Source organism: Propithecus coquereli, unplaced genomic scaffold, assembly GCF_000956105.1.
Source record: "Propithecus coquereli isolate 6110/MARCELLA unplaced genomic scaffold, Pcoq_1.0 Scaffold92, whole genome shotgun sequence".
Classification (NCBI taxonomy): Eukaryota; Metazoa; Chordata; class Mammalia; order Primates; family Indriidae; genus Propithecus; species Propithecus coquereli.
This window is the reverse complement of record NW_012155507.1, coordinates 5,150,859-5,163,090: the sequence shown is the minus strand read 5'-3', so window position 1 is coordinate 5,163,090 and position 12,232 is coordinate 5,150,859. Positions and strand designations below refer to the sequence as shown.

Genomic DNA, 12,232 nt, shown 5'->3' with positions numbered 1-12,232 from the left:
AAATGTTTCTTTCTTTCTTTCTTTCTTTCTTTTTTTTTTTTTTTTGAGCCAGAGTCTCACTCTGTTACGCAGGCGAGTGCCATGACATCAGCTTAGCTCACAGCAACCTCGAACTCCTGGGCTCAAGTGATCCTCCTGCCTCAGCCTCCCGAGTAACTGGGACTACAGGCGTGTGCCACCATGCCTTGCTAATTTTTTCCTAATTTTAGTAGAAATGGGGTCTCGCTTTTGCTCAGGCTGGTCTTGAACTCCTGAGCTCAAACGATCCTCCCAGCTCAGCCTCCCAGAGTGCTAGGATTACAGGCGTGAGCCACCACGCCTGGCCTAATCTATACATTTAAGAAACTCTAAAGTCTAGATTTAAAAAATGAAAATAGCTCTAAACTTTACTAATTCAGTAAACCGGAAAGTACAAATTACAGACTACAAACGTTTCGAAGTACTAAGGTGAATTAGGGCAAGTTTTCAAGCACATTGTTACTTTATATCAGGATAATTAAAACTGTAACACTACCTAAAGGAAAAGCAGTTCCATTTCTAATCAAAACTATTTGTACCTGTTTATTTTAAAAATTTTCTTTATCACCACAGAGATGATTGAATAAGAAATTAAACAATTTATTATGAAGAATGTTGTGTGTATTATGCATATACACACATACATATCTGTGTATGATTTTACCAGAAATAGTCATTCTCCGTAGAGAAGTACCCTTCAGCTGCTGAAAAATATTCTTTATGAAAAGAATCTTAAATTCTTAGGGTTTAGCAACCTTGTTTTTCAACTTGCTTTTCTCTGTTTCAAGTATAACATCATATGCAGATTGTTACATGCTTGTGGTCATGTTAAGGAGGGGGGTGCTTATTGAACATAGATGTCCCCTCATCCTGTCATCTGATCTGATCTCATTTATGTGATAATATTGTAATTATCTGCACCAAGAGAGCAGAAGATTGGAATGGATTATCCCCAAATAGAAAACAGTTCAATAATTCCTTAATTTTTAAAATGCATATTGCATTGTTTTTATCTACTAAATTTACCTTCTTAGTTATGCTTTGTTAAGGTGAATATTAAATTAGTGTGTATCTCAGAGCTTACATCACCTGACTGGGAGAAATTTCTTTAGAGCATATTGAAGACCAGCTGTGATCTAAAACGTTTCCATGGATAACTAAGAGGTGACAGTATGGGAAATGTGCAAATCTGAACAATAGCTGAGTTCAGCGACAGGATGGGAGTTGTCAGTGATAAAATTCTTGTGGTAAATGTATTTTCAAAATTGGGTAAATGATAAGTATTTACACTGCTTTTTGGAACAGTGTTTTAGTTTGCCATGCTTCAGGAAAAATCAAGGTGGTAGCACACCATCCTCTGTGCAAAGACTGTGCTAGAAATCTAGGTAAGTCTGAGATCCATTTCAAAAAGTGGAATGAAATTGAACCCTGGACCCACTGAATTATGAAAGACAAGTATAATGGGTCCTTCTAGTTTTAGTTAGACTTTTAGATTAGATCATTGCCTAGTGTATTAACTTATTTTGTGTGAATCAGGCTAAAATTTTGCTAAATCATGAATTCAGAGAATTCTCCATACAGTCAACTTTCACTTATGATATGTGTATTGCTGGCATTACACTGTAAGAAATATACTGACTTCCCCTGCTGACTTCAATGCTTATGGGATTTTCTGGTATTTGATCATCAGGAGATCAGCAGATGCTAAATAATTTTACTTATTAACCTAAGCAAAGTACTATAAATTAGGTCACTCATTTGCTAATGAAACATGGAATCCTAAATTCAAACTGTTTCTATATATCCAGTGCTATTATTCTGCTCTGTTAGCATGGATGATCAAGTGTTAACTGTATATCAGTCCCCATAAAAAATGATGCTTTTGTTGATAAATGGTTATATAAGCTACAAGAACAACTACAAAGATGTGTAGTTTGAAATCTTTCTGCACTGGGGGAATGTATAGTTTCTCTTCTGGTTGGTGACTCTCGCTTCACTAAAACCTATATGGTTCAGTCCTAATCTGAAAGGCAAGCGACTGGGTTTTGGGATCCGGAGCCAATTCTGCCTCTGGTTGTCTGTGTGACCTTGGGCAAGATTAATTTTTTTTTCATTTACATATTCTTATCTAGGAAAACCAAATCAGCCAAAAATTGCTAATCTTTGAGGAAATATTGGGGGCAAAAGATGGGAAAGTGCTTTGAAAATGAAAAAGTACTCTAAGGAAGGCATAAGGAGATAATTTGTGCTTATTGCCTGCCTTTACAATCTGGAGATTTTATCCTGGAGCCAAAAAACTGTTTGGACTTCTGCAAGAATGTTATTTTGGATGAGGTCTCAATAGAGCTTTAGCAAAGTGTTTTAGCCATAGGGGTGGAGCTGGGTGAGAGAATGTTCTACATCTACTGTGAGCATTTGGGTGGACACTAATTTAGAGCTAACAAGAACTTTTGCAGTGTTTTTTTTTCAATGAACAATTACTTAACCCAGCATAGGAAATGACTGAGAGTTACTATGGGCAATGTGTTATCTCCAGCACACTGTCTAGTTGACAGAAGTCTGCATACCAGCCTTCATGTTTTCTCTTTAAATGCTAAAAAACAAACAACTCCCACCTCAAAAATCTTCCAGATGGAATAGCTGAAAAACAACTTTCTAAAAAATACTAGTCATTGTTCAATTGCTCATAGCAATACTATTTTATTTTATGTAAAATGACAGTTTTGGGCTGATGCCTAAACCTTGGCTCATAAGCTTTTGCAAGAAATTGTTGTTGATTTCAGGCAGCGTCTTTGCAAGAGAACTGATGTCAGGAAAAGAACACATTTTAATAGTCACCTGCAAATAATGATCTCTTTAAAAACACACAAATAAATAAATAAAGGTGACTTTATATAGTTTTTCATTTTCATGTTCTAGAGAAAACCTTGTCACGGTGAAGCGAGAGGAATTTTGGGGAGAATAGGGTAGCTTTCCAAGGAGGAAAAATTTGAATGTGAAGGATGAGACAGGAAATATTGTGAGGTACAAGAGTATGAGGACTAACTAGCCATGCATTGTGTGTATCATAACAGCCAATTTTTAATTTCCTGTGTAGCATTTTGTATTGTGGAATGACGGGGAGGATGGTTTTTTTTTTTTTTTTTGGTTCCTCAGGGTTTTTATTAATGACCTGTAGGATCTGTGTTTTTTCTGTGTTTAACTGCATCCCCTCTGTTGGTGAATTCATTGTGGTTAATGGCCTGTGTACCCTTAGAGGTTTGGGTTGTCTGATGGGTAGCAGGCAGGAAGGGCAGGGCGATGAGCAAGAGCTTGTACAAACGAATACCACCCTTGGGAGAACTGAAATGACAGCTCATTAGCTCCTCTTGCTGGGAAATTTAGCCAACCAAAGTAAGCTCTTCTGGAATGTTGTTTTTCCTTCGGCCTTATGTTTGCAAATATTTGAACAAGTTACACAAATGTTACCTCTCTAAGCATCTCTTGCACATTTTGTAGGCCTTTTCGTATCATTATGAGATAGGTAAATAACTTGCTTGGCCTTTTATTTTCCAGACAGCACCTGGGGTACATAAAAGATTTTTCCGGAAAATAAAAAATCTCATTTCAGCATTTCAGAAGCCAGATCAAGGCATTGTAATACCTCTGCAGTATCCCGTTGAGAAGAAGTCCTCAGCTAGAAGTACACAGGGTACTACAGGTATGATTTACTATTAATTTTTGACAGGTTTTAGAAGCTCAGAGTTATGAGTCAACCTATTCATAACCATATAATCAATTGGAAGCTCTGTAAGAAAAATGCAATGAGAAAGTAGATGTAGCCAGCAAATCTAGTGAGAGGTAACTACATGCTATAATTTCAATCTGCTATACTATAAACTTTTAATAAAACTGCAAAAATATCAAGAATTCTATAAGCCCATAATGCTTTTTTTTTATTTCAGCATATTATGGGGGTACAGATGTTTAGGTTATGTATGTTACCCTTGCCCTCCCTCCCCCCCAAGTCTGAGCTTCAAGCATGTCCATCCCCTGGATGGTACGCATCACACTCCTTGTGTATGCAAATACCCGTCCCCTCCTCCCCCTCCCCCCGCCCGACATCCAATGAATGTTATTCTTATATGTGCACTTATGTGTTGATCAGTTAATACTAATTTGATGGTGCCATAACGCTTTAATCCCTGTTGTCTGTCTCATCTTGTTCTCTCCAGTCCCTTTTATAGATACCTAAATGCCATTTCACTAATCCAGGCACAAATATTAATAATTAGAAGGATGGTATAATTCAGAGAACATGTAGACTGTCTTTTACCTCTGCTTAGTAAACTTTTTTGCCTTCACGGATGTAAAGGCTAACATTAGCCTGGCCCATGTGATTCTGATTTCAAAACTGGTGGTGCCTGAATTAATGAAATTTTGCTGTAGCGAAGGAAATTAAATTATAAGACTTTATTATTCATTGGCACAAATTATTACCTCTTCTGAGCAAAGCTATTTTAGTGTATGTGTCATGCTAAAGACTGAATACCAACCAATGTCTGTAGCTATCTGATATGTGACAGTTTACTCCTCTATTGAAAGGGGTTTATCATTTCTTTGGAGTAAGAGGACAGGCTTTGATTGAAACAATAAATATTTACGATAAAAGAAAATGAGTTGTTACATATTTTTTCGACAGGGACCCAGACTCAAGCATAAACTGACAATTAGTCTCAAGTGGAGAATTAAATTAATGAATAGTTAGCCTGTATAATAGAAATGTAAATAGAGCTCTAATTTACAAATTGGCTAATTGTTCTTTTCTGCCCAGTATTCTATTCTTCATAACTCAGTTTTAAGTAATAGTTGCTTTAGGTATATCATTGTGAGTTTTATGCAGTTGGAAATTTTATGTTTGAGTTAATCTTTAATTTTAATAGTTTGTAAGTTTATCTTTTCTTGGTTTTTGTTATTATTTTTCTTTAGGGATAAGAGAAGATCCTGATGCCTGCCTGAAAGCACCATGAAGAAAAATAAAACACCTTGTATTTTATTTTCAATAATTTAAATATATGCTAAGTTTTGTATAGTGTAGATAATACAGTCAGTGAGCTACAAATGCATTTCTAAAACCATCATAGTCCTATAATGGAAGCATCTAGCCTGATGTCAAAGCTGAAATGGACTTTGTAGATAATGAGGAGCTTTGAAATGAGGATTGGAAAAAAAGTAATTCCAAAGGTTATTTTCAGTTGTTATATTTACAAATGGGAAACAATTCAAAGCATAATGAATACTTTATAAAAGATTAATGTCAATTCTTGCCACACATGAATAAAAATAATCCTCAGTTTTTGTCAAAAGCTATATTTTTACCGGAATATTATTTGGTAGTTACTGATTTTCAAATGTCTTGCTTAATTATATGGTGGGAAGTTGGTTGGTGTCACTCGTCTTTGTCACATGCAGTTCTCCACTAGTTATGGCTCTTTTGGAATTTATGAACCTGTGTACTATGTGCTAAAACAAGTACTAGATAAAGAGTGAAGAAAGCAAGGTTCTTGCCAAGTGTTCTTATATTGGACAATAATCCACAAACCAATCTGGAGTTTAAAATCCCATCATTTAAAATATACCCTAGATGTTTACCATATTTGATGCTACAGTGTTTGAAATTCTATTAGAAAGACAATGGAGTAGATTTTTCTTTTTTCCGCTTACCTCTGCCCCAGTTGTTTCTATTGCATGTAAAACCTCATTTTGAAGGGAAACTTCACAGCTGCAGCTCATGAATAACTGATTTGTAAACATCCTCCCCTTTGGGTAACCCTACAAGACCATTTGAAAGCTTATGGTTACATTAATTTTTAACAATTCCAAGTGATTGAAACAAGCTAGAGTCAGATTTTTATGCAGTATTTCCTTCTTACATTTATATTTTCATGACTTTTGTGATTGATTATATGTCACATTGCTTCAGAGCTCACAGAATTCATTCACTCAACAAGCATAACAGGGCACTGGGGGTAGAGAAGTAAAAATACCTGGTCCCTGCCCTCAGGTAGCTCACCTCTAGTTGGACAAGAAAACAATAATGGAAGTTGATCAGTACATATGTGGTGTTCCCCATGTGTAGGTAGATCTGTCTTTTGAGGCAGAATGAATCAACACAAATACTCTGGTCCATGGTCCATAGGAAAAGGCTAAGCTTCATTATAAGCTAATAAATTGGAATTCTGGGTCGTACATGAGTGTTGGTGAGCTTGGTTAGTAGTCAGTGAACTGCCAAGAGACAGAGCTATTCTCCATGTGCTGGCAAGATCTGATTTCTGAGCATTTAACATGGATGTTTCGGGAGTATAAAGATGGAGTATGGCCCCAGTAATGCATTGTGGGTGGTTTACCATTTCTTGAAGTAAGAGCATCACTTTGACTTGTAAAGGAATTCAGAATACCTACTGTCAAAATTAAATGCCTATGTTTAAATAATTTTTAATTATGTGTAGCTTGAGTTCAAATTTTAATAGGTATAACTAATTTTTACTCTCTCTAATGTGTTCATTCTGGAATAATCCTAAACATGTGAATTGTGTTTCCATGTTCCTTTACAAGAGACTTTTTTGAAGAAAGCTTTTTTGAATCATTCATGGTCTTTCACATTTAAATAAAGTGTTTGAAAGCTTTATTTACCTGATTTGTCTTGAAATATTCCTTTTAAAAATAGTCAGACACAGATGCTATTTATAAACCCAATAAAGCATTGATGAGGGCTTACTTATTGGACTAATTTCCTGGAAAAGGTAAGTGCTTTTCTGATTTTGCTGCTGTCAACATTCCTGGTTGATGGGCCTACCCTCTGTCTTCTTTGGTTGGCCTTTTATTCATCAAGTTCTTTTTTTTTTTTTTTTTTACTTTTTCTTTCCCAACATGAGCATCCTTGCTATTTCCCAGTATGTAATTGCTTGCACCTTTACAGAAAGGCCATATCCTTGCCATATCTAAAATATGGCCATGCTTAACATATACCTGTAAGATGCTGAGTCAAGGTAGAAAAATGTACTATATATGTTGAAGCATGAACTATTCCAGAAAAAACAACTGTCAGCAAACCCACAAGGAACATGATAGCTTATCAAATACTTGTTCATTTTCTCTGAAATTTGTTCTTAAGAGATAAGGTCAGTGTAGGGAGACAAGCTTATGTAAAGTCAGGGAACCTTTGTGGAAGTGCACAGGTAGAATAAGTCTACATAGAATGCCTCTGATTAAGTCCTCTGCTATAAATAAGGGGCTAGATTTAAGATATTCTTTGGGGTAGAATGGATAGAGAATTAAAAATGTGAGAAGCAGCTTTCAACTCTGTTAAGAATGTTTCAACATCAGCTTATGTTGTTTTTTTTTTTGAGACAGAGTCTCACTCTGTTGCCCCGGCTAGAGTGCCGTGGCGTCAGCCTAGCTCACAGCAACCTCAGACTCCTGGGCTCAAGCGATCCTCCTGCCTCAGCCTCCCGAGTAACTGGGACTACAGGCGTGTGCCACCATGCCTTGCTAATTTTTTCCTAATTTTAGTAGAAATGGGGTCTCGCTTTTGCTCAGGCTGGTCTTGAACTCCTGAGCTCAAACGATCCTCCCAGCTCAGCCTCCCAGAGTGCTAGGATTACAGGCGTGAGCCACCACGCCTGGCCTAATCTATACATTTAAGAAACTCTAAAGTCTAGATTTAAAAAATGAAAATAGCTCTAAACTTTACTAATTCAGTAAACCGGAAAGTACAAATTACAGACTACAAACGTTTCGAAGTACTAAGGTGAATTAGGGCAAGTTTTCAAGCACATTGTTACTTTATATCAGGATAATTAAAACTGTAACACTACCTAAAGGAAAAGCAGTTCCATTTCTAATCAAAACTATTTGTACCTGTTTATTTTAAAAATTTTCTTTATCACCACAGAGATGATTGAATAAGAAATTAAACAATTTATTATGAAGAATGTTGTGTGTATTATGCATATACACACATACATATCTGTGTATGATTTTACCAGAAATAGTCATTCTCCGTAGAGAAGTACCCTTCAGCTGCTGAAAAATATTCTTTATGAAAAGAATCTTAAATTCTTAGGGTTTAGCAACCTTGTTTTTCAACTTGCTTTTCTCTGTTTCAAGTATAACATCATATGCAGATTGTTACATGCTTGTGGTCATGTTAAGGAGGGGGGTGCTTATTGAACATAGATGTCCCCTCATCCTGTCATCTGATCTGATCTCATTTATGTGATAATATTGTAATTATCTGCACCAAGAGAGCAGAAGATTGGAATGGATTATCCCCAAATAGAAAACAGTTCAATAATTCCTTAATTTTTAAAATGCATATTGCATTGTTTTTATCTACTAAATTTACCTTCTTAGTTATGCTTTGTTAAGGTGAATATTAAATTAGTGTGTATCTCAGAGCTTACATCACCTGACTGGGAGAAATTTCTTTAGAGCATATTGAAGACCAGCTGTGATCTAAAACGTTTCCATGGATAACTAAGAGGTGACAGTATGGGAAATGTGCAAATCTGAACAATAGCTGAGTTCAGCGACAGGATGGGAGTTGTCAGTGATAAAATTCTTGTGGTAAATGTATTTTCAAAATTGGGTAAATGATAAGTATTTACACTGCTTTTTGGAACAGTGTTTTAGTTTGCCATGCTTCAGGAAAAATCAAGGTGGTAGCACACCATCCTCTGTGCAAAGACTGTGCTAGAAATCTAGGTAAGTCTGAGATCCATTTCAAAAAGTGGAATGAAATTGAACCCTGGACCCACTGAATTATGAAAGACAAGTATAATGGGTCCTTCTAGTTTTAGTTAGACTTTTAGATTAGATCATTGCCTAGTGTATTAACTTATTTTGTGTGAATCAGGCTAAAATTTTGCTAAATCATGAATTCAGAGAATTCTCCATACAGTCAACTTTCACTTATGATATGTGTATTGCTGGCATTACACTGTAAGAAATATACTGACTTCCCCTGCTGACTTCAATGCTTATGGGATTTTCTGGTATTTGATCATCAGGAGATCAGCAGATGCTAAATAATTTTACTTATTAACCTAAGCAAAGTACTATAAATTAGGTCACTCATTTGCTAATGAAACATGGAATCCTAAATTCAAACTGTTTCTATATATCCAGTGCTATTATTCTGCTCTGTTAGCATGGATGATCAAGTGTTAACTGTATATCAGTCCCCATAAAAAATGATGCTTTTGTTGATAAATGGTTATATAAGCTACAAGAACAACTACAAAGATGTGTAGTTTGAAATCTTTCTGCACTGGGGGAATGTATAGTTTCTCTTCTGGTTGGTGACTCTCGCTTCACTAAAACCTATATGGTTCAGTCCTAATCTGAAAGGCAAGCGACTGGGTTTTGGGATCCGGAGCCAATTCTGCCTCTGGTTGTCTGTGTGACCTTGGGCAAGATTAATTTTTTTTTCATTTACATATTCTTATCTAGGAAAACCAAATCAGCCAAAAATTGCTAATCTTTGAGGAAATATTGGGGGCAAAAGATGGGAAAGTGCTTTGAAAATGAAAAAGTACTCTAAGGAAGGCATAAGGAGATAATTTGTGCTTATTGCCTGCCTTTACAATCTGGAGATTTTATCCTGGAGCCAAAAAACTGTTTGGACTTCTGCAAGAATGTTATTTTGGATGAGGTCTCAATAGAGCTTTAGCAAAGTGTTTTAGCCATAGGGGTGGAGCTGGGTGAGAGAATGTTCTACATCTACTGTGAGCATTTGGGTGGACACTAATTTAGAGCTAACAAGAACTTTTGCAGTGTTTTTTTTTCAATGAACAATTACTTAACCCAGCATAGGAAATGACTGAGAGTTACTATGGGCAATGTGTTATCTCCAGCACACTGTCTAGTTGACAGAAGTCTGCATACCAGCCTTCATGTTTTCTCTTTAAATGCTAAAAAACAAACAACTCCCACCTCAAAAATCTTCCAGATGGAATAGCTGAAAAACAACTTTCTAAAAAATACTAGTCATTGTTCAATTGCTCATAGCAATACTATTTTATTTTATGTAAAATGACAGTTTTGGGCTGATGCCTAAACCTTGGCTCATAAGCTTTTGCAAGAAATTGTTGTTGATTTCAGGCAGCGTCTTTGCAAGAGAACTGATGTCAGGAAAAGAACACATTTTAATAGTCACCTGCAAATAATGATCTCTTTAAAAACACACAAATAAATAAATAAAGGTGACTTTATATAGTTTTTCATTTTCATGTTCTAGAGAAAACCTTGTCACGGTGAAGCGAGAGGAATTTTGGGGAGAATAGGGTAGCTTTCCAAGGAGGAAAAATTTGAATGTGAAGGATGAGACAGGAAATATTGTGAGGTACAAGAGTATGAGGACTAACTAGCCATGCATTGTGTGTATCATAACAGCCAATTTTTAATTTCCTGTGTAGCATTTTGTATTGTGGAATGACGGGGAGGATGGTTTTTTTTTTTTTTTTTGGTTCCTCAGGGTTTTTATTAATGACCTGTAGGATCTGTGTTTTTTCTGTGTTTAACTGCATCCCCTCTGTTGGTGAATTCATTGTGGTTAATGGCCTGTGTACCCTTAGAGGTTTGGGTTGTCTGATGGGTAGCAGGCAGGAAGGGCAGGGCGATGAGCAAGAGCTTGTACAAACGAATACCACCCTTGGGAGAACTGAAATGACAGCTCATTAGCTCCTCTTGCTGGGAAATTTAGCCAACCAAAGTAAGCTCTTCTGGAATGTTGTTTTTCCTTCGGCCTTATGTTTGCAAATATTTGAACAAGTTACACAAATGTTACCTCTCTAAGCATCTCTTGCACATTTTGTAGGCCTTTTCGTATCATTATGAGATAGGTAAATAACTTGCTTGGCCTTTTATTTTCCAGACAGCACCTGGGGTACATAAAAGATTTTTCCGGAAAATAAAAAATCTCATTTCAGCATTTCAGAAGCCAGATCAAGGCATTGTAATACCTCTGCAGTATCCCGTTGAGAAGAAGTCCTCAGCTAGAAGTACACAGGGTACTACAGGTATGATTTACTATTAATTTTTGACAGGTTTTAGAAGCTCAGAGTTATGAGTCAACCTATTCATAACCATATAATCAATTGGAAGCTCTGTAAGAAAAATGCAATGAGAAAGTAGATGTAGCCAGCAAATCTAGTGAGAGGTAACTACATGCTATAATTTCAATCTGCTATACTATAAACTTTTAATAAAACTGCAAAAATATCAAGAATTCTATAAGCCCATAATGCTTTTTTTTTATTTCAGCATATTATGGGGGTACAGATGTTTAGGTTATGTATGTTACCCTTGCCCTCCCTCCCCCCCAAGTCTGAGCTTCAAGCATGTCCATCCCCTGGATGGTACGCATCACACTCCTTGTGTATGCAAATACCCGTCCCCTCCTCCCCCTCCCCCCGCCCGACATCCAATGAATGTTATTCTTATATGTGCACTTATGTGTTGATCAGTTAATACTAATTTGATGGTGCCATAACGCTTTAATCCCTGTTGTCTGTCTCATCTTGTTCTCTCCAGTCCCTTTTATAGATACCTAAATGCCATTTCACTAATCCAGGCACAAATATTAATAATTAGAAGGATGGTATAATTCAGAGAACATGTAGACTGTCTTTTACCTCTGCTTAGTAAACTTTTTTGCCTTCACGGATGTAAAGGCTAACATTAGCCTGGCCCATGTGATTCTGATTTCAAAACTGGTGGTGCCTGAATTAATGAAATTTTGCTGTAGCGAAGGAAATTAAATTATAAGACTTTATTATTCATTGGCACAAATTATTACCTCTTCTGAGCAAAGCTATTTTAGTGTATGTGTCATGCTAAAGACTGAATACCAACCAATGTCTGTAGCTATCTGATATGTGACAGTTTACTCCTCTATTGAAAGGGGTTTATCATTTCTTTGGAGTAAGAGGACAGGCTTTGATTGAAACAATAAATATTTACGATAAAAGAAAATGAGTTGTTACATATTTTTTCGACAGGGACCCAGACTCAAGCATAAACTGACAATTAGTCTCAAGTGGAGAATTAAATTAATGAATAGTTAGCCTGTATAATAGAAATGTAAATAGAGCTCTAATTTACAAATTGGCTAATTGTTCTTTTCTGCCCAGTATTCTATTCTTCATAACTCAGTTTTAAGTAATAGTTGCTT

At 36.2% G+C, this 12,232-nt stretch overlaps 1 protein-coding gene across 2 annotated transcripts in view; it reads left to right on the top strand.

Moving 5' to 3' along the window:
* The window catches only part of SH2D1A (SH2 domain containing 1A), a 28,931-nt gene extending 22,836 nt beyond the window's left edge, over positions 1–6,095 (top strand). Inside the window, exons 3-4 of one of the 2 annotated variants that reach the window (XM_012664837.1) lie at positions 3,574–3,718; positions 4,987–6,095. In XM_012664837.1, coding sequence (XP_012520291.1) covers positions 3,574–3,718; positions 4,987–5,027 — 186 coding nt within the window. In that variant the 3' untranslated portion in view covers positions 5,028–6,095. The remainder of the gene's footprint in view (positions 1–3,573; positions 3,719–4,986) is intronic. The other variant, XM_012664838.1, reaches the window with a different exon arrangement.
* The last annotated feature ends 6,137 nt before the right edge of the window (positions 6,096–12,232 follow it).